The sequence below is a fragment of the Malaya genurostris genome, chromosome 3, assembly GCF_030247185.1.
Source record: "Malaya genurostris strain Urasoe2022 chromosome 3, Malgen_1.1, whole genome shotgun sequence".
Classification (NCBI taxonomy): Eukaryota; Metazoa; Arthropoda; class Insecta; order Diptera; family Culicidae; genus Malaya; species Malaya genurostris.
The window spans coordinates 124,528,931-124,553,066 of NC_080572.1; the positions used below are offsets into that span (position 1 = coordinate 124,528,931).

Here is a 24,136-nt window from a genome sequence, read left to right on the forward strand (position 1 = left end):
CGTTGAGATACAATAAAATTATAAACGGTCCAAGGTGACTTCCTTTAGGAACTTCTGAGGTAACATCAAATGGTGAGGTTGCACAGTCTCCTATTTTCACTATCATTTCATGACCAGTTAGATATGATCGATGCCAATTCATAAGTGATCTGTTAAATCGCAGTCTACTTAACTTGGAGATCGCTATGTGATTATTGATTTTGTCGAACGCAGCGAAATCGGTGTATATAAAATCTACTTGTAAACGTGCATGTAAAGAAGGTATACTGAGGGGAGTGTAGGTTACTAAATTTGTGGAAGTTGAACGCTTCAGCATGAATCCATGCTGAGTCTCAGATATGTAGTCAGAGCAACTATGTGTTATAAGATCCAAAACTATAATTTCAAACAGCTTCGATAAAGCGCACAAAGCAGCAATTCCACGGTAGTTGGATATTATACCCTTGTTCACATAGGATTTCTTCAATATTCCAGGAAAAATTTCAGAACGCAAAGAACAATTGAAAATGTTGGATAGTAGAACTAACAAACTATTAGAACAATTTCTTATCACCACGGATAGAATCCTGTCAGATCCAGCACTTGATTAACGTTTTAACTTTTCTTCTTTGTTTCATTTCTTGTCCAACGTCGTTCCGTAAGCCTGTCGTGCAAATATTGCTTTAAGAATACGATCACACACAAAATTTATGACCATATTATCGGAAAATAACATTCCTTTTATTACGGTTTTTGCATTATTGAATGTGTTTTCATTGAGACGTTATTTTCCATCAGACATCAGTATCTTTTAGTGCGAAAATCTTTCGATTCCGCAATAAACTGGGGAAACGCAATCAATATATCGAAAATATTTTGTAATTCCTGGTAACAGCTCTGCTGAAATAGCGACTCGAGGTCGGAGAGCATAAATTCGAAATATTGTCTACTAAAGAAAACATTTGCTAGAATCGTATATTTTTTTCAATCAAGGTAAATTCACCAATTCGGCTAGCTCAAAAAATTGCTGAAACGTTCGCCCATCCATAATTTTTTGGGGTTTCATAAAACTCACAAGCTTAGAAAATTTTTTTTTCGAACAAATGATTCACAAATGTGAAATGATGTTTCTTGAAATTCGCGCGAAATCCTCGCCATCGCATCAAATTCTGAGCAAAAACCGCGCGACCGTTACAATCCTGGAATTTAGTTTTCTAATGCATGTTGAAAACCATCTGGATGGTGGTGAGCAAAATTTGTCCGCGTTACTTGTCTTCAATTCGAATATGGCGATTCGTCAGTGATAAAATTGTTCCACTAGAATAATAAGCGTAATTTTATTGATCTAGCACATGTCTTCTTACTAAACAAGCTGCTTTAATGCTTTGATTAGTTATTGTTTGACCAACTAGAAATCTGTCCGGGATAAATACTGATTTAATAGTCTAAATAGGACTCGGATCCTTCAAATGGTCACGTCCGAATTCATTTTGGTTCAGACGCCTTGGTTGTCTTAGATATTTTTAGTTGAAATAGGTGAATTGTATGGGCGTTTACTGTGATACCTAGGTTATGACTTGATAGATCAGGACAAGACAAACTCAAAAAATCTTGGAACTGTTAGGATGAAAGTAGCTAGAGAACATAAATGTCACACACTTCATATTCTCATCATTAGCATAGCACTTCAGTTCAAAATCAATTGGCAATTAAAATAACTCCATATTTCTCTCTCGGTAACCAACTACCTAAAGATTGTTTAAAAATCAACATTTCGTAAGAAATTTTAAATAATTGTTCTTGATATCGAATTTCGAGGTACGATTGGATATTCTGTTCGTTTCAAAACGATCGTTCTGAGAATTTTAACTGTACCTGATGCATATAACATCATTTAAATATCGCGAACTTAAGCATCGTCGTGAGTCGATATATTTACATATTTGATTCGTTTTAGGGTCTGTTACACACGAGCTTACGAACATCGCGTGTGGGGATTAGATCCTTTTACCTAACACATAAATCCTGATGCAAAAAATTCCTCGGTCGCTAGTTGCAACAAGTGTTGAACTAACATTGCTACAGTGGCCTTAGTGGGCGTGGTCATCTAGATTATTTATTTATTTTTTCAAGTTTATTTATTGTAAAATCAACTGACACAATATGGTCCCAATGATTAATTCTAATACTAAGTAAGAAGTTGGCCCTTGTTTTATACCGTGAAAGATTGAAGTCGAACCCAGATGACACTCGATTGAATGACCAATGTAAGCAGATCATGGCATTGTTTATCACATAGTTGTTGCGGCGTAAAGAAAAACAAAGTTGCGGAGAGCTCGAGGATGAACATTGATATTGACTTCACATAGCAAAGTGGGACAGTTAATCCGATCGTTCAAAACATCTGCTAACATTAAATCCGCGACTTTCATAGCTCGGTAGCTGATGAGGATTAGTTAAAGGAAAACGGCGAAGAACGAATCGAACGAATCTACGTTGAATCGACTCGATTCTATTAACGCCATTGACGGGTTCCAAACAACTGAACAATTTTCCAGAGTAGAGCGAACGAGTGAACATTACAGGGATTTCGCGCAGTAAACATCCGTAAAATACTTAACCATTCTCATCACGAATCCAAGGCAGCTAGAAGCTGGTGTGTTGCTTGGATGTTTGTCAAGAAAAACGCCAAGGTCCTTGATACACGTCGACCTACCAATACTGAATCCCTAAATTCGAATTTTGAAAGCACATTTTTCTCGTCCACTGTCTTTGGTATATTCAATGAAAACTTCACTACCTCCTCCAAACTCAGTGCTCCAGCTTCAGTTTATGTCGCAGAACTAACTGCAATTCAGTATACCCTTGAAATAATTGACACTGCCCATAGATCATTACTTCATTGTATCGGGCAGTCTCGGCTCTTTTGAGGATCTTCGCGCAGTGAAGTCTGGGAAGTGCTCGCCGTAATATACGCCGGGAAATACGGGAACAACTGAGTGCTTTATCTGCTTTATCAACTCAGTGCTTTATCATACCAGTTTACCTTGGTTTGGGTCCCACCGCATTGTTCCGTAAGGGGCAATGAGATAGCGGATTCACTGACCAAGGTGGGTGCATTACAAGGTGAAACATATGAAAGCCCAATTTACTTCAATGAATTTTTAAGTCGTTCTCATCAAGTGACACTCGTCAGCTGGCAAACCTCCTGGAATTATGGAAGTCTAGGACGGTATTTAAATTCCATTAAACCGCAGGTATCGACAAAAACTGCATTCTCACAATGTCAAGGCTTATGTCCAGGACTCTAGCTAATTGATTCCCTTCGGGCCCGAAGTGGTCTACCTTATGTACCAGTCCGTGACGTTTTCGAAACTCGAGATTTCCTTTGCACGACCTACCTCTATAACTTCTTAAAAGCCAAAAACGTGCAAATCTAGTATCCTCTCTTTCTCTCTCCTACAGTGATCCTACTCCAAACCAAGTATAGCGAACGAGTATAACATGATGAGTTATTCGATGCCTTTCACGCAGCCCATCTGGATTCGACATTTCGGATTAAAACTTTTGAATTGTTGCCAACATCACGGATGAGATATCGCCACTCTGGATTTAAGCACTTTAGGATTTTTGTTAAACAGTTAAACTTGAATACAATCTAAAATAAACATGATATCGTTTCGCGCGACCCTGCTAAATACGTAAATGAGCAGTAGACATTTTGACATTTTCAGATTCAAATCTAGTCAAAATACGTTTGTCAGTTTGCAAGATTCTCCAGTAGCTGGCATGTTTGAATGTAGTCCAAAAACAATTCTTGTACTTTATCTAACTAATTGACAGTTGTAAAGCTGGTTTAGATCCAACGAAATAATTCGTTGCACCAGCTCTAGACGACTCATCAGCCCATTAATTTCGAGTAATACCAGAATGGCCGGGTATTCGAAAAAAGTGAACAGCATTTAAAATGCTGAGGTCTTCGATTGGAGTTCGACATGCGATTACTGGATTCGATCGTAAATCATTCGAATTAAGGGCCGTTGAAGCTGCCTGACAGTTGGAACAAAAATAAATTCGTTTACCACAGATTCTCTGCTGAATTGCTGATTGTATCCCACACAGAATCCCAGATTTCTGCATGGAGCACAGTACAGTATCCACCAAGTAAATGAGACTGCTCTAGTATCATTTCGCGACAGTAGACATCCGTTCTCGAACAGTTCAAAAGAATTAGTTTTCTAGAGAAATGAGTGAACAACAGTTCTTTGTTAAAGAATGATAGTTCTCTGATCTTTTCGAAAGGAAAAAGAGATTGAATTCTATAAAAAAATGCATTATTAGCTAGATATTTCGAAACGGTCGTAGTTTTTAAGAATGTAGTAGTAATCAAACACATTAGCGACCTCTGAAAGTGAACAATTGCTTCCTTGAATATATGCGAAAGAGTAACTGCATTTACATTAAAGCATGAAATATAATTATTTTTTCTCGTACGGTAAAATACTCTTCCCAAATACCATTTGAGACAATAAGCGAATGTGGCTAGTAGCATAGTCTATAGAGTTACTGTTCCAAAGTGAACATTACACTCCTAATTAAAATTTTTAACAACTGTTTTTCATTAGCTTACTTCAGTAAGAGATGGAAAAATGCTACAGTAATTATTATCCTTAAACACGATCTGAACCCAACAGCAACATCTAGTTATCGACCAATCAGTTTATTTTCTTCTATAAGTAAACTTTTTGAATATTTCTTTTCATGGATTTTCAATAATTTTAAAGAGTCACGAATATTTTCTCTTTGACTTTATCGTGAAAATGATTTCATTTTAATTAATCCAAAAGCAAAAGAAAATAGTCCGGGTAATCAAAGAATGTGCTACTGTAATAAACACTGCGAATATCTTAACATAGTCGTATCCAGAAATCAAATTAAATCACGACAGTACTTTAAACATGATAAATTACGTTCATGTGGTCAGTATTTGTGTGATTTTTTTTTAGTTTCCAACTAGCAATAATCGCACCTCGGTTGAACCTAATTTTTTACGATATCGATGCGCAAAGCTAATATTTGTGTGATGCAATGAATGAAGGAATACATAAATATACAATTAAAATTATTACCGTAGCCAACGATACACAGAAGAAAACTTATTCCATAATATCAGTAATGTTGACAATTGGTTACAATCACTCAAAATTGGCCTTTTTTCATTATTCCAAGTATCAAACTTGTTTCCAACTTCAAATGCACTCATTTATTAATAGCAACATTTAAAAACATTGGATTACACTTTTTTCAGAGGTTTCGTCATTAGTAAAATAAATACCAGTATATTTTGTATTATGCATTATATTGTATTATTATGTACATGATAAGCTAGTGCTTTCAATAGACAATGAAAGTATCTTTTTGTACAAAAATCATTTTGAAATTTATCAGTCTGTGTACTTTTCGTGAACAGTTTCCTTTTTTCATATTCTTTTCTAAAATGTCATTACGACACAATTTCGCTTTCTGCATAGGATCGCCTCAAGACCAATGGCAGCATCGATACAAGAAATGAAAGAACAAATTTCATTTCTCAAGTTTCTGACAGCATCAGCAGTCAAATAACAGAGCAGCAATACAACAGTGAACTGAGAAAAAAAAACTTGGCGACAACCAATGTCTGCGATGTTCCATCCGTAACACGTATAAATTTGCTTTTGAATGAACTAATGCCTGTATATCGACATACATATTCACCAACGTTCGCTATAAATAATATCTCTGCGGCTAAGCGCTCAAGGAAGATGGTGTTCAACCACGAGAGGGGAAGGTAGAGGGAAAAGTGAAAAATGCGATATTGCCATGTTTGCGATGCCATACTTTGTGAGGAAGATCAGCTCAATTCAACTTTGGTTCACTTCATTGCTTTGTACGCGGTACACAAATAAGAGAGGTCGGAACATGTGAAGAGGGTTTGTGACGGTCGGTTGGTCGGTCGGTAACAGTATACACAGACACATCACTCCACTTCACTCCGCGCTTCTGGCTCTCGTTATCTAATGATAATACACAGTAGGAGGCATTTATGTATTCTTACTCGAAGAAAATAAATGCATGTCTATTACAGTTGTGAGTTTCCCTTAAGGTTGTGTATATTTCAGTTTATTTTGCCTTAATGTTGATGTTCTTGAAAACCTGATTCAATACAATTTTGTTGTTTGAGATTCGATAGTAATTGCAATGCAATTATTTCCAATTATGGTAAACTGTAACGGATACCTTAATTCCTGACCTTCAATTACAAATATCAATCGGAAAAACCATGAATATCATCTTTGATTATATCTATTCAAATTTTTAAACAAACGGTCTTGTTTGCTTAATTTTATTAGCAATTTTAACCGTTTATGATCATTCGCCGTACAATACCGTTTTTTAAACCTTTTTAATTATATTTTCACCTTAATGATTGAAAAACATTTTTATATTGTCTTCGAAACGTTTACTACAATATACTACTATATACTAGCATTTTACTACTTTCCTGGGCTTCGAATGATGAGACTTAAAGGGGATACCGCCGATTGGTGGATGAATTCAATTCTTCCTATCATGTGACGTCGCGGTGCATTTAGATTTCGCGGTGCATTTAGATTTCATCGCGGATTGTATTTGATTGATAGCGTTTCAAAAAGACGATTAGTCGTTATGTGGTTTCCGCCTTATGCCCGAAATTAGTTGGCAATTGAAAGGAAATGCAGTGGTGCTGCTCGTGCAGAGATGATACTTTCAGCAAAAGCTATCAATTCGGTAGAAAAATTTACTTCTTGTAACAGTTCTGATAAAAACGGGCCAATTCATTCAAAAAATTCTGGCAGGTGTTTGTTTTTGCTCTTGAGTGGTATTGTCAATTTAGATTCATTGTGCAAAAACTAAAGTTTATTTAGAATGGATCATCATACTAGCATCAATACTATTTTTCGAAAGCCCGGAAATAGCAAGTAGAGTATTCAAACTAAATGATACTCGGTTGCTAAACATTCTGATACTCAACATCACACTTCTGTCTGAAAAATGGTCGTCGATTAAGAACTAACCGAACCAGATATTTCACTTGTCTTCCAATTTCCAATGTACTAATAACTCTCATATCAATTCCCGTACACGTCGAGCTCATTTTTAGTTATGATATCTATTCGTATTATTAAAAAAAAACCGAAACCCGTGGCTTTTCTTAGTTTCATTTTTCATACGCAGGTGTCTCTACCGGTAATTGAGTTTTGTGAGAATATGCCAATTCGAATTTACTTGAGGTCGTCAAATGGTGAGATTACTAAGTCCTCGCAAGTTCCTATCTCATGCCTCCCCGAGCGTCTATGATGACATTTGGTCAATAGAACGGCGTCGACTAGGTGCTATTGCCTTCAGCGTTTGTCACAGAATGAGAGGGTGCGAAATGCCTTGTAGGTTGAAGCCCATCCTAAAGTGAATACTTATCACAGTATATAGAAACATGTGGTTCTGTTGTTTGTTGCATTATTTGTTATATATTGAATTGAATTATATTACATTGTATTATATATTGTTATTATTATTATTATTTTTATTAAAAAAGAAATATTATATTTTCTGCAGTACTGCGACGAAAGAAGAGCATAACTTACACTTCGACATCAACTGTTATATAATGTATCATAGCATATTACTTCGTATATTTTCGTCTTATATTATATGTTGTTATGTTATATTATATTATATTGGGTAATGTTATATTATATTGTGCTATATTAAATTATATTATGTTGTATTATATTATATTATATTATATTATATTATATTATATTATATTATATTATATTATATTATATTATATTATATTATATTATATTATATTATATTATATTATATTATATTATATTATATTATATTATATTATATTATATTATATTATATTATATTATATTATATTATATTTTATTATATTATATTATATTATTTTATATTATGTTATATCACATAAAACACATAGAACATAGATCCAACAGACATTCATGCGTGTAAAGTCACGTGCAACGGTGATTTTCAACGAATTTTCACATGTATGCTTTACACAGCTTTTTCAAAAGGTTGTACTAGCTTGGTCTGTTCTCTGTAGTTATATTATATTTTATTATGTTATATTGTATTATATTAAATTATGTTACATTGTATTGTATGATATTATATTATATTATATTATATTATATTATATTATATTATATTATATTATATTATATTATATTATATTGTATTGAATTATATTATATTTATTATATTAATTTATATTATATTATATTATATTATGCTCAATTATATCGACACGGAGAGGGGCAGGGAATGCATCAGGGTATCTTACAAGTGAATGACTGAATGATGGAGTGGATTGCCAACCTGAGTCACGGGGGGAAGCTTTGTGTTTCTCCCTGAAGGTCTGAAATGAGTACGACGCACCCTTCTAACAAACAAACCATCAGGCGGGTTTAAGCTGGTATAGCGAAATTCTTTATTATATGGCTGGATATTCTTGCTGGAAGGCGCCGGGTTCTTAATACCCATTTTGGCCTTCTTAACAGCAGTTATATGAAAGCTATCTGATAATCAAACTCGGATCTACTGTAACTCTATCCGCATACACTGGTAATGCCTTGAACTGATGGTGGCTTCACACATACATACATACATACCTACATACATATGCCAATTCAAATTTACTTGATGAGGTTGGGATGAATCTCAAACTAACACATTTGCCCTGAACTGAAATTTTTGGTCTGCAAAAGAAGGCTGATAATTATTAGGAGTAAACGAAATTTGCTATCTTTTGAATCGCAATCCTTCTCTAACGCAGATATACCAGGTTAGAGAGAGCGTTAAGATACAAATATGTCGATAATGGACATTTGGTGTGAACGAGTCTTAATTTTTTTAGTTAGTATGTTCTGCCAAAAATTTTTCATATAGTGACCTGACTTGTCCAACAATATCATATTTATTCATCATGTTGAAAAATTCAAATTTTGTACCAAAAAATGATGATTTTAAAAGAGCATTATTTTTTTATTTAAAAAAAGGTGCTGCAGTCGCATCGAATACTTGTTGAGGCATTGATTTATCAGAAGCAATAAGCAAAAGATAACTTAAACGGTTGAGAGACAATGATTTTGATGTGAGTAATGATTTTGATGTGAAGATGATACTTCTTGTCGAAAGTGAATGGCGAATGTTGCACAACAAATTAAAAAGAGTAAAAAATGGATGCCACATGAATTTAATGAAAGAATTTAATAATGAAAAACGAAGGAAAACTTGTGAAATTTTGACACAAAAGAAAATCAGTTTTGCATCAAAGTGTTACTGGAGATGGAAAATGTATTCATTTTAAGAATCCTACATGGGAAAAATTAACTTAGTAATGTACTTTACAATGGACAAATAAATGTATTTAATTCATGTTAAAGTTAATAATGCATAAAGGATGGAAAATTATGTCTATTGCGGTTTCCGTATTTCAACGGTCCATCTCTCTTCACAGATTGCATCTTAGAATGCTTGAATTACTTGTTCAAACATACGTCTTACACTATTATTCAAAATTTGTTTTATATTTACATCGAACTCTTCAATATAAATTTTGGTCCGTAGTTTTTATATTCGTGTGCACCGGATAATACTCGTGCGTATAGTTTTACTACCGTGCAACACATATAAAACCTGAACGGTAACACTGATGAATGTTCAAGCACATATAGATTGATATTGATATTCAGTGGAGCTGATGCATTTCAGCAGAAAACACTCATCTTTCTTTTCCGAACAATAAATTTGTCCTAAAGAACTGTTTTGGATATTTCATAAAATATTTTTTTTCAAATCTGTAGAAAAAATATGAATCAAGAAACATACCGTTTTATATCGTCATATTTTTTCTCGCGGTAGACACGCCACTTCAAATATGAATTCTTAGTGATGCAAATATTTAATCAGAATCCTTTCCGATTAGAGATCTCTTAGAGAGCCGATCGAACCGTCAAATTTGGATTCAGATAAAGCTGACGTCATTTCGGAAATTTAAGCATTATTATTTTCAGGAATGTCACAATCGATAATACATTCTTGAATGAAGTAAAAATGTTTCAGCGACCAGTGTAACATAAATCGTAGGTGTAATAATATCGCTTTGTTTTCAATTATATAGCAATTGCGCTTTGTTTTTAATTATATATCTATTGAAAAATTAAAAACTGATTGGTATAACGAACACAGTTTCGCATACACAATGGTTATGTCTGTCAGAAGCTTGCACATTTGAATGTAATGGCTCTCGACATTGTGTTGTTAAATTTGTGGCTTTTACATGACTCTGAATTCACATAGTGGTGTGATAATGCCTTTCTCTTGCTATTTAAACAGTCTCATCAGAACATTTGTAAGACTCTATCCTCGGCTATTAGTATTGTGAGCTTATCAAATAACCTAATAGTAGCTTTAAAAAGAGTCTGAGTCTTTCGAAATCGATTTATCGAGTCATTTTGGTGTATTAAGAAAACTGGGATATGTCGGTTACGTGACTTATGCCATTATATCTTCTGAACCGGAAGTGACATCTATTTGATCTTCGAATTTGTTTGACAATTCAATAGTAGATTTGTTAAAATCGTCTCAACAGTTTAAGGCCATCGTCCAAGTACCATGCGCGCGGGTGGTTTTAGGAAATTTTCGATGGAAATTTCGAAAAATTTGACAAAACCAAAAACATACAGACCTTTGAAATACTTTTATCTATCTACAGGGTGAAAATGACAGGAAAATTCGGAGGATGTTACGAGTCTTATCAAAAATAGCGCTGAAAAAATGAGCTTTTTTTGTAATTTTTCACAATTATTTGAAAAAATAATTCGATTTAATGAAATTTTTTTTTCAAAAAAAACCTCATGCTGGGAACAAGGATCACATTCGAAAACATTTTTGGAAAACCTTTTCACGCTTTTCTTGGGAAATCAACGAATTTCATATAAGCGATTTCGTGGAAATTTTTGAAATTCGTGGATTTTCTATGAAAAGCGTGAAAAGGTTTTCCAAAAATGTGTCCGAATGTAATTTGTGTATCCATAATAAAGTTTATTTGAAAAAAAAAGTTTATGTCATCGCTGTATTTTTGCAGATAATTTTGAAAGATCACAAAAACACTCATTTTTCAGAGCTATTTTTGATTAGACTCGGAGAAACCTCCAAATTTTCCAGCCATTTTCACCCTGTAGATAGATAAATGTATTTCAAAGGTCTCTATGTTTTTGGTTTTGGCAAATTTTTCAAAATTTCCATCGAAAATTTCCTAAAACCACCCGCGCGCATGGTACTTGGACGATGGCCTTAAAAGCCATGTCTGAGAAAAATTAACTATGAAAAAATAAATCATTTTGTCGGTTACGTAACTTATACCATTATATATTCCGAAACGAAAGTAACAACGATTTGATTTTCGAGTCTGATCAATAGCTCAATACAATATTGTACACACAATACAATATTGTACACACTTTACCCTATAACTCCGGAACCGGAAGTCGGATCCATGTGAAATTCAAGAAATCCATATAGGACCGTGAGACCTTTCATTTGAATCTAAGTTTGTTGAAATCGGTCAAACCATCGCTGAGAAAAGTGAGTGAGATCCGTTTTGGAATATATGACCACTATTTCCGGTGCTTCCGGAACCGAGAACCAGGATAGTCGGAATCGATTTGCTTAGTTGCCTACTGATAATGGTGTTATCGATATGTGTAGTTTTGAGACTAGCTTAGAAATTTTTTTTACGTTTTTTGTTTCACCGGTTTAAGTGACGGTGTACAATATTGAACACACTTTACCCTACTCCGGAACTGGAAGTCTTAGATCATAGGAAAATGTCATTGTTAAAATAAAATCATAGGAAACAGTCATTGTTAAAAACTCTGGTATTTCTCTATTGAATTTCCGCCTAAAGATAGCGGAGTATTCTTTAAAACAAAAAGAAAATCAAGTAAATTTACGTCTCGATAGATACTCATAAAACCAACTCATAATTCACTTCAATTTCCAATTATAAGCATGTAAAAATAAAACATTAAATTTACTTATAGACATGTCGTGTTGCAAAAAAACACGTATATATTTTCAAAATAACAAACCAAAAGACATAGATGATTTCAATTCTATGTTTTATGAAAACGTCGATTTCTTCATATGATGTAGTTTGGATTCTACTTAAAATCTTAGGAAAGCAGTCTTTTTCGATGTATACAACATTCACATAATTTACATTGTTTATTTATACCACGGATTATTTCTACGATAAAGTTGGGTTTTAATTTGATTTATTTACATAGTAAGGGCAAGATGAATATAAAATTGATTATTGTGACTTTGCATAATTTGTTCCATTGTGTCTTTCTAAAAAAAAAATCCGAGTTCGTAATTGACGGCCAGGTATATAAACATTTATTGTATTAATTGTGAAGGTGATTGTTGTACGCGTTGAAAAAAAATGTCGTTAATAAAATAAAGCGTTGCATGATTATAACGTTCTTTAAGTGTTTGTATATTAATCAACAGGCAACGTGCTTCATACGATGGTAGCGGAAATGCTGTCCAGTATTATTTACGTAGTGCATATAGAAAAAATTCTTTCTGGATCGATTCAATGCGTTTTTCGTGAATAATATTGTATGGATTTTATACTAGATTGCATATCTCATAATAATTTTGACATATACACTGTAGACAAATTTAATTGTATATGGGTCCTGGAAGTTATGACTGAAGCGTTTAATAAAGCCCAGTATACTATTTGCTTCATTGATTATGGTATTGTAGTATTCCACAAAAATACTACTACATCTATATCTCGTACAATTTTATATTTTTCTACAAGTTGATTTCCTAGATGCATGTATAGATAGAGTTTCATGTTGCCTACTGAATGTTATTGTGTTATATTTTTTTACATCAATCTTCAGTATACCTTTGATGCACCAAATGTAGAATAGATTGAAAAGAAAAGGTCCTATATGAGATCTCTGAGGTACGTCAGATGTTACATTGATTTGTTCAGACAGAATGTTGTGTAAGCGAACTTGTACAAGTTTCATTGAGTATGATTCGAACCATTGTAGTAGATTCTGTTCTGTGTTAAATTTCTGCAGTTTGTATAATAGAAATGGTATGTCGATACTATCGAAAGCTTTACTAAAGTCGGTGTATAGAGTTTCTACGTGGTTGCTAGAATCCATGGCATTCAAATGCAATTGATAAATTCCAGAAGATTTGTTGTGGTTGAGCGACTTTTAAAAAATCCTTGCTGTTTGTTTATTACATTTTTCAGTTGGAAAACTTTTTGTTTACACCGGTGAAAGACCGTAACTTGGTTAAAGCCGGTTATAAATAAACCGATATTAATATTATTTTTCGATCACAATTTTTTCAAAACAAAGAAATAGGAATGGCAATTTCACGGTAATTTCGGATATCAGATTTTGACATATTTTAGTGATAAATTGAAAAAAAAATTGTTGTGAAAGTTCTTCTGCTAGATATTTTTGAGAATATAGGTGGTATTTCATCAGGCCCAGGGTCTTTTGAGGCGTCTGGGTTTTTCAGTGGTAAATATAAGTGACGTAACCTACAAAACGCGTTGTTTTCTTTCCCACTTAACTGAACCCACTTCGTTTTCTAATGGATGGCCTAACCGATCAGAGAACTGTTTCATTCTCTATGTAATACTAGTTAATGCACAAACAATCCCTTGGTTTCTTTCAAAAATCGAAGGGAAACATTTTTAGAAGAATACCATAGTATTATATATGAGAAAGGCATCATTACACCAATAGGTGGATTAAAACAGGTTTTTATTCCTATTCGCGACTTGAACCGTTTTCAATTGCCACTCGAATTTTTCTAGTTTTGACAATGATCAGTTTTCATGATGCAGCCGAGAATATCGAATAACTGAAACAGATCTTTCGAGACAAAATACTGAGCTTTCAATCGAAATCATGTGGTATTTAGAAGCGGTTCAATGGAAAAGGCCTTCGAAAAGTTGACTTATATCGTGGACATTTGTCAAATGTCTTCTTTCATACATAATCCAGAAATTAGCACAGGTCAAAAAATAAATTTCTATACACATTTCTTGTAGTAATGGATACGTTGTATTTGAAGTTTGCTTACCTATGAATTTGCGCAGCACCTGGTGGCACACGCTGTTGAAATGACATCGTTGGAGGAGGCTGCGGCGATGGGCCAGTGTCGGCCCTCTGGCCTGGTGGCCCAACCTGCTGCACTGAACGTATAGCCGCTTCCATCTCATTCCGAAGTCAGCATATTTTTCCGTAGTTGTTCACACACAGTTGGTTGGTAGAAATGATTTGCTTTCCTTCAGAACCACTTCACAATTAATGCTTGCTTACTAGCTTCGCTGCCAAATTTAAAAACCACACTGGCAAGCGAATATTCACAACATTTTCACTTTCTTCTGCTATTTTTCACTATACTTTTCGCTGTTGAGCTTTAATTTCACATTGCAGAAAATTTCACTTCTCATCACCAGAACACACTATTTTTTTTCTTTTCTTCATCAAGACTGACTGATTTTTCGTGTATTTACAACAACAGATAACTCAAACGAATTATTTCATGCGTCAGTCAAAGCTACTAGGTTTAGAAATAATCACTATTTTTTCTCTTCTCCAACTTTTTCCTTATCGCCTACTATGCACAGCTATTTACAGAAATTTACTTGCACAATCATGACACTATCACTTTGTCGGCCGAATATGCAGAGCTCATCATTCCACGGATGAAACGTGCGATTGTTTCAAGAACTGCGAAAGTAAACTAAAAGGAAGAAATCCGCCCGGAATCAGCTTCTGCACCTGTAAGCAAGAAAAGGAGTCCACAATTAACACCGTATTTTAAACATAAGCGCACAGGTCCCGAAATGTGATAGGGTTCAGTTGGTGCAAGAAGTGTGATTTTCGTGACTCAGCAAAACAGATCCGAGGTGTTCCCGTATCCCCGATTCCACAGGCCAGTTAGTAAGAATTCCATACTCACGAATACACGAGACATAATTACAAAATGTTCTTGTTGTTTTTCTTCCTTTTACAATTTTTTTCCACTCAATTCGGGGTCATCCATGACGGGACTGACTGACCGGCCATGCACCTTCCCTTGCTATGAATATGAACATGTTTTACCCCATTTGTATTTTATTCCACTGAATTCTTTGCCTTCTTCTCTTCATAAACACTCTTCTTTATCACTATTCGTCTGCTGTGGTGCGTTTCATTGCCGTCGCAACACCGATCAAATCCAGTAACGAAACTCAATTGCGCCTTCTCTCTTTGGATCTGAAAACACACACACACACACACATACACGATTTACGAAACGTCAAGAAGTGCTTTTTCTACGAGAACTGGAATGCCTAGTGTAAAGAGGGAAGCAAGAAAGTACGAGAGCCTGTAAGTGAAAAGTACAAATGGAATGAACTAAGATTGGAAAGGATAACGCACAGTGGGTGCCTATACTAGGCAAAGCTACAGCAAATGACTAATGAAAAAAATGAACAAACACTTTTCAGGGTTGGAATAAATTCCTTAATCCGTTTTGCACAGCTGCCCAACGAAAATTCCCCACCATAATACTAACGATAGAGCCTTCCAGTCATTTCATTTTGCTTTAAGCATTCCGACATAGCCTCATGAGCCCGGACAGAGCTCCGTTATTTCGTCTTCAACGCAGCATGTCGGAATAACAGCAAAAATCATTTCATTTTCATCAGTTGTTGCTTTTATTTGCTTCTGTCTCCTTACTAATGTTCGAAGGGCTCCGAAGATCTTCTTGGGGAGATTTTTCACGCAACCTACACTGGAAGGGCATGGTAGGAAATGAGTTATGCGAAAAAACAACTGCTGAAAACAACCTCCACATAAGCATACTAAGCATGCATGTTGTGTGAGCTCTCGACATGTTTGTAAGCATCAGACGAACAACATTCGCCAAAAGATTCACACATTTGCACACCAGACTCGAACGAAGCGAGCGAGGCAAGGTGCTATCGGAAAAATTTGTAGGTCGGCCATTTTGTTCGAATGGTTATAAGACGGTAAAGTTGATGACGGCGGTGATGACGGTGGCATATTTTTTCTTTATATTTTAGGTTTCTCGAGCATCAATTAACCACGTATGTTCGACATGCCGAAAATACTTTTTAGCCAGCACACGCAGACGATAATTCCTCGAACCACGTGTACTGTACGTTTTGGATTGGCATATTTGAAGATTACTTATCAGTAGAACCTGTTTTCAAATATATCTATTATAAATACGGTTGAGCGTCTGATCGATTTTCCAGGCAAGTATCGGTGGTGGGTGTTATTGATTGACCGAACATCGTTTGGGACTTCAAAGCATATGTCAGAAGCGCGAGCGACAAAATCATGTGGAACAACAAGAATCAAGGGTGTCTCGTTTAACACAAACGGTTTTGTTTCTGCCAAAACCAGAATGATAAACTTTGTTGTAGATATTGTGCCACAGAGCGCTGCCTAAGAATGGGAACGAATGTGCTCAAGTGTGTTATTTATAAGAAATAAGAAATTATAAAATACGGATTAACATGTTTAACCCATATTTTTAGATCAACACCTTAGAAATCGTTTCAGCAAAATAGCACATCTGGCTTTAAACATGCTGGGGTACATCCGAATCAAAGCGTTAAATTATGGAAAACAATTTTAGGACGAATAATGCCTAGTTAAAATCTCTAACCGATAAACGAAATCTAGCTGGCTAAGATGTTGATAATAATTATTATAGTAAGCGAGATATATCACCCAGGTTCTTGCATAGCATGAGGGGTAAGTCTAACGCTTTTTAAGCAGCATACCAACCTCTCACTAAGGGTTAGAAAGTATACATTTATTTATTTAGTAGCAAGATAAAAGTCCAGTGGAGCTGAGATTTTATATCTCCTTCTCCAACAGTCATAAAACCTTCTCATTTTTTTGTATAAACAGATTACATTTATCCAAATGATACATCTTACACATTATCGTCACACGTCTATAATAAATCAAGAATCTTCGATCGGGTTTAAATTTTTTTTCTAAAATCGTCCCTGCTTTAATACCCAAAAAGTCATCACTTAGTGCGGATTCTACTTCTATGCAATATTCGAACATGTTATCTTTGATATTTCGTTTCGTTGGATAATAAACATTTCCAACCGTATTCAATATTTTCCAATATACCTGATAGCCTCTATATTTTGTGTAATAATCCTTATCATTCGACTGTAGGATTGAGATACGTTAAAGCATACGGGTAATCGAAATACAAATATCGAAAACTTTCCGAAATCATCACCGGAATACGGTTTCTTCAAATTGCCTTATGATATTTTAACACATGCATAGCACGACTTTGCGTAAGTAATACGATTAGCAGGAGAACGATAAAATTTCATTTACTGCCACTCATATACTTCTACTAGAACTGAGACCATTGATTAGCATCCGCATGTTAACAAAACCATCGAAATTAACATCACAGAATTTGAAGAGTCATTTCTCTTTTGCTTTTATGCTGCAGTTGAACGACATCTTGTGTTTATTCCATAAACACGAATAGTTGAATATTGAGGTAAATCGGTTTCAAGTTTTTTAAACACGTAATTCATAGAGCTGTTGCATAATGTTCACCCCTTACACCATAAAAAAAACAAACTGAATACATAATACTTGCATAGAAGTACTGCCGTGACTAGCATTCAATATATTGATTGTTAATAAATTCATCAAAACTAGTTTCGATGAAATTTTCTACAAAATGCAATAATCTGAGTCATAATTTGAATGATAATTCAAATTCTATGGCCTCAAAAAATATTACTATACTAAATAGATCGAATTAACTTATTTCGAAAACAAAAACCACATACATAATTTTGTCCTATTATCTTAGACACTAAGAATATTATGCACAGGAAGATTCATAATTTTATCAAATACCATATATGACCAACAGAAAGATCCCTTCTAATACATTTAATATATAAACAAAATGAACTCTGAATTACGATTTACTTGAATGTACCATATTAAGTTCACCTTTTCATTGTGTATTCAACATCGATCTTAATATCGCTTCTTTAAAGTGATCTGTTCCTTGTATTTGTCGAAGTTCATCTGAACATGAACTAACGGGAGAGTTTCAAAGATGTTCCGGTTAAGATGCTTGATGAATAAGCAGCCTATCTGTATTCGATTCTAAACTCCACAAATTCACAAATTAAATTAAAGGAACCAAAAGGATACGACCATTAAATAACAGACGCAATAACCAATATAACAGTTAATTTGGTCAGCTCCAACGGTGGCCTACAAAACGGGTAGCTCCGTATTCCAGTTTATAACGTCTCTATAATTCGTTCAAATTCGCATGCCACACTAATTTTGTTGTCATAATGTTTCTTAGAGCCGAAGTGATAATCTAAAAAACAATGTGATGACACGACTAATGAGTTAACCCATGGTGAAAGTCTATATGACACACAAAACTGATTCCTTAGGAAAACGTAAGTGTTCATATAAATTCAAGCTTGTCAACAGAAATTACAAAGAATCGTGTCAACAGAAATTGCGATTCTTGCCAATTTCGAATTTAACATAGTTTGCGCAGTAGTCAACAAAACATACAACAAATTGCGCGATTATCGACAATTACGTAATTGAAGCAGGATGTTCACAGTCTCCAATGTGAGAACATTGAGAAAAATAAAATAAAATAGAGCTTTCAGCTCCAACTCCGAAATTACAACGAGGATATTACGTTGAAATGGTAATAATTTTCCGTCGTTCGAAATGTTTTATATAGGACACACCCAGGCATACTTTGGTTTCCCTGCGGAGAGCTCTGCTGATGCTGCGTGCAATGTAGATGGAACCGAGCCAAAAGCAACGAAACGACCGAGCAAACTCAGAGCCAGTGCCAGTGAGTGTCTGACGATGCCCTGCCAATGCCATACAAGGTAGTGTGGGTGGTGATGGGCGATGGCGCACAGGATAGTAAATAAAACGTAATATATTTTGACTGTTTTGTCTCGGGTTCCGCCCGGCAGGGTATTAATTCTTTTACGGCATTAAATCAGGAAGGCTAGAGGCAAATATTACTCGAATGCGGATATGTAATTTAATTGAAGAAAACACCAACGTTCAACTCCCGTACTTTTCGTGCTTCATGGTTCGATAACGATATGTATGTAGTTATGGTCAGTCTTTTCCTCATTGAAAATATCGATTTCTTGTCACGGCGTCAAGTGCGAAAAGAGTCCCCAGCGCTTATACGAAATATTCGATAGCAGCCTTCAATCAAAAGGAAAATTAGTTTTAACAAGCTTTGCCATCATTTAGAATAGTTTCCATGAACCTTTCTATAGTTGGTAAAGTATGGTGGTACCTTTCTATAGTTAGTATAGTATAGTTATAAATATTCATCATGAATATTTTTTGACTGCGACAGCGTTCGTAATAGATCGAATGGTATATGGATAAACCCGTTCAAAATAATGATCAATTTGTTGTATCTGAAATAATAAGAAATTCGGAAACACCAATTCATCTCAAAGTCAATCATAAGATTAACAGCGCTCTTGAACCTTGGACAAATATATCCGTTATCTCTCTGTTCTATCTTCTATATTATGATCCTCAAATTCTATAAAATTACTCTGCGTGTAAGTGATGTTGAAAGTAACAAGAGTACTTACATAATCTAGTTTTAGAATTGTTGAATCCTATCATACAAAACGAATTTTTATAAAATCGAAGCTCTAACTGTAGTTTCGACAAACTAGCTATATGACTCCTAACCAAAATATATTTAATTCCAAAATTTTTTTTTAACCACGCATGATTTATTTTGAAATTAATTTTGAACATAGCAGATGTGCCTGAATGGATTTGGAATCCGATTAGAAAAAAAATCATTGAATACAAATCAAATCATGAATCCACTGTAAAACGTATTCTCGACGACTCTGTTCCGGTACTTAACATTCAGAAAATTATAGAAAATTTGTAGTCTATAATTTATCATGTAACCAAGTTTATACCACAAGAAAATTGACAACGTTCCATTTCCATGTATCAGATCTACTTTTTATTTTTAGACATAACATATAATCCGGTACAACTGAGGAAAAAGGCTCTTAGCTAAAATCCCATTAAAAAGGAAATACTACAATTAAATGATCATTGCAATTTGCCTGTTTCAAAAATAAATACATGAAAGGTCTATCTATAAAACAGACTTCCTTAGGAGATGCATTTTTTCAATATTTGCTTCTTAACCAAATTTAAAAGATATGATTAAAGATGTTTATATATGTATACAAGTTCAAAAGTTATACTCTAGCATCTCCAACATACATGCATTATACTCTAGTATCTGACTATTGTTTTCCCACTATTTTACAACTAGTAAGCCTTTAGGATTGTCGCACGTTGTATGCAGTATTGCATCATTATTGCCTATCATTCGAAAAGAAAATCAGTTCAGGGTACAAGTAAGCTTAGATACTTTTAAACAAACACATTTACAGAATCACCGAGACAGGAATCGAATTTTTCAAGCACGTTTTAATATGCTTGTTTTTAAAAAAGCGTAATAAAATCATAAAATATACGGGTCGCATTTCGGACCATCTAATGAAATGGATGTACCGAAAAGTTGGTAAAGATAAAATAATTCAACATCATTGTAACATTTTGGATAATTCACATCATTGTAACATTTTGGTATAGCAAATTAAAGTACCTGCAAAATTGACATTCATCAGACAATTTTTGTTTCTTTTGCATACTAATAACTTTCATTTGATATAAGACTGATAGTATCATAATATTGTTATAGATAGAACAGAATAATTAAAACATGTGTTTTAAGTAAAACTGACATAACTCTGTTTTGTGAATTGCCTGAAACCTAATATCGTTCCTATCACATGGTATAAAGATTACATATGTCATGAGAATCGAGAATATCACATGGAGGAATGTTCCTTGATTTTTGTCTTATACTTTTCTTATTTTTCAGCTGGTCAGAGAAAATGATTTACACCACATGGCAATCAGTTAGCGTTTTTACCCGGATTAATCCTATGACTGGGTTCCACTTGAAGAAAAAAATCCACGTCGCCTATGCCATTGCACCTTAGTCACATTTCGAACAGTAGCAAAAATGTTTGAAAAACCACACTTCTCACACATAAGCACCTTTAATTTTGCAACATATTTGCCATTGTCAGACATCACTTAACACTTTCGGGACCCGATCAGGCCATTCTAGAAACACAATTTGCACAATATTTTGGTTGCAATTGACTACCCAGTTTTCCAAACCCATCACTCACTTCATCCTCCCAATAGCAAAGTAGGCACAGAAATTCGCCGTTTTCTTCTTCTGCTTGCTGCTACTACTGCTGTTGTTACTATTGTTGTTGGGTTTTTCTCCACACCACCGTTACCGTCTCGTAAGCAATCTACTCACATTCAATTCTCTCGAATCAAACGAAAAATAAATCGAACGCATGAGGCTGAAGCACTGGAAAATATGAAATTCTGCTTGATACTTCACTCGGTGTGGCGAAATAAGCAGCGCACTCTTCTGCGCCTCGGACCCATCCAAAAGGAAGAGGAACCGAATCAGCAAGGAAAAACAACTACTGATGGAAATCCACAGTAACACCGAATTATTCCGGATGCGGTCGAGAGTATTTTTTTCTCGGGGAGACCAGCAGGTTTTAACTTTTATCGATTTCACTATCTGTCCGTCAAAAATAGCAGCTGGAACTCCGGAACCGAAACCTATCGCCACGATCGTGTCGATGAACCGCGCTTAGAAGGTGAAAAATTACGTGAAAAAACAAAACGTCTATGCCAAGAGCGCTACCAAAGTGCTGATGTACACACAAGCGACGGCGGCCATTTTCTTTTCTCAGTCATCAAATCACACACGGTTCGGTTCTCATTGAGTCGTTCGCTCTCGAAATTTGTTTCTCCTCTCTCTTCTGCTCTATATGCATTTCATCGCAGGTTTTCGTCGTTTTCTTTTGTTTTTCGCTCAACGCATTCGATATACTGTAATAACATACACCAACAAGCAGCCAACCAAAAGTAGAGAAAACCACTAACAGTGGTGCCAAATCCAGATATGAATTAAGTACATCTGAAAGCAACATAATTTTTCAAATTATGATAGCATAGTCTCGTAAAATGGATGCTTAGAACAATTAAACATCGATATTTCTAATATAAGACATTTTTTCACGGTATATTAGCCAAGCAGACCTATAAAGTTTATGGCAACTCTGCATCCGGAGTAGGCCAGCGAAGATGAGTGAATAGGTTCTCCATTTCGCCGCTAGACGGTGTGCATAAGAAGTGAAAACGGCTACGCAGTACTGATGTTTAGTCTAGTACGAAGTGATTAACAAAAAAATACTATTTGATTATTGAGCTCTACACAATAACAATCACTAAATACTTAAAATTTCAATTATTGGTTCAAAGAACTCTACGAAATTCATTCTCACGATTGTCGCCAGTAACTGTAGTATCATTTGAACATTTTGCAGCGTAGCCGTCTTCAATGCGAAATGGCTGACATTTTATTCTACACTGAACAAACGCGAAATCGTACGTACACAACTGCATCTCACAAACACGTGTTTGTGTATTTTCCGTCTGCTCCGTGTATTGCCTGCTCCGTCTGGCTAACGGTCTTCGTTGATCCTTCGCATTCACTCTACGTCTCTTGCGTGGTTTGATTTTTTACCAGTTCCCCTTCACTTACTCCGCTTCCAAAGCCCATTCAAAACTAGTATTATTCTATTTTTTATGAATAGAGCAAAGAGACGACGTTTTTTCTTGTCGGAAAAACATCAGAATGAAAAAACGGCTGTCATGTATCCACCCATCAGATAGTGGCTGTCATTTCAGAATAAGTAGCATTTGGGCTATCTAAAGATTTCGAATCATTGATCGACAGTAATACAACCCAATATATTTCGTTTGGTCAAAGTTAGCATATAGAGTAATTCAGGACAAAGATGAGTTCGATATAAAAAAAATAAGTTTGAAACTAACATGGGTAGTAGTTTTACTTTCACAAAGTGAATTGTTAATGCTCAAACAAATGAGCAAATCCAGTACAGACACTCTTGCCTCCATATTCAAATGCTGAACGGAGAGTTCCGTTATATTGCAGAATACGTTTGAACGTAGTTTATAAAGGGTGATTTTTTAAGAGCTTGAGAACTTTTTTAAACAATAAAACGCATAAAATTTGCAAAATCTCATCGGTTCTTTATTTTAAACGTTAGATTGGTACATGACATTTACTTTTTGAAGATAATTTCATTTAAATGTTGACCGCGGCTGCGTCTTAGGTGGTCCATTCGGAAAGTCCAATTTTGGGCAACTTTTTCGAGCATTTCGGCCGGAATAGCCCGAATTTCTTCGGAAATGTTGTCTTCCAAAGCTGGAATAGTTACTGGTTTATTTCTGTAGACTTTAGACTTGACGTAGCCCCACAAAAAATAGTCTAAAGGCGTCAAATCGCATGATCTTGGTGGCCAACTTACCGGTCCATTTCTTGAGATGAATTGTTCTCCGAAGTTTTCCCTCAAAATGGCCATAGAATCGCGAGCTGTGTGGCATGTAGCGCCATCTTGTTGAAACCACATGTCTACCAAGTTCAGTTCTTCCATTTTTGGCAACAAAAAGTTTGTTAGCATCGAACGATAGCGATCGCCATTCACTGTAACGTTGCGTCCAACAGCATCTTTGAAAAAATACGGTCCAATGATTCCACCAGCGTACAAACCACACCAAACAGTGCATTTTTCGGGATGCATGGGCAGTTCTTGAACGGCTTCTGGTTGCTCTTCACTCCAAATGCGGCAATTTTGCTTATTTACGTAGCCATTCAACCAGAAATGAGCCTCATCGCTGAACAAAATTTGTCGATAAAAAAGCGGATTTTCCGAATGGACCACCTAAGACGCAGCCGCGGTCAACAT

General features: G+C 35.1%; 1 protein-coding gene and 1 pseudogene across 3 annotated transcripts in view; both read right to left on the reverse strand.

Annotated features, from left to right (window-relative positions):
• The window catches only part of LOC131437864 (uncharacterized), a 120,419-nt gene extending 98,369 nt beyond the window's left edge, over positions 1-22,050 (reverse strand). For all 3 annotated transcript variants that reach the window (XM_058607496.1, XM_058607495.1, XM_058607494.1), the window contains exons 1-2: positions 21,467-22,050; positions 14,221-14,924 (exon numbers count right to left, since the gene is read on the reverse strand). In XM_058607496.1, the coding sequence (XP_058463479.1) occupies positions 14,221-14,354 (134 nt within the window). In that variant the 5' untranslated portion in view covers positions 14,355-14,924; positions 21,467-22,050. The remainder of the gene's footprint in view (positions 1-14,220; positions 14,925-21,466) is intronic.
• Positions 4,888-5,050, reverse strand: LOC131439718 (U4 spliceosomal RNA; annotated as a pseudogene).
• Positions 22,051-24,136: the final 2,086 nt, after the last annotated feature.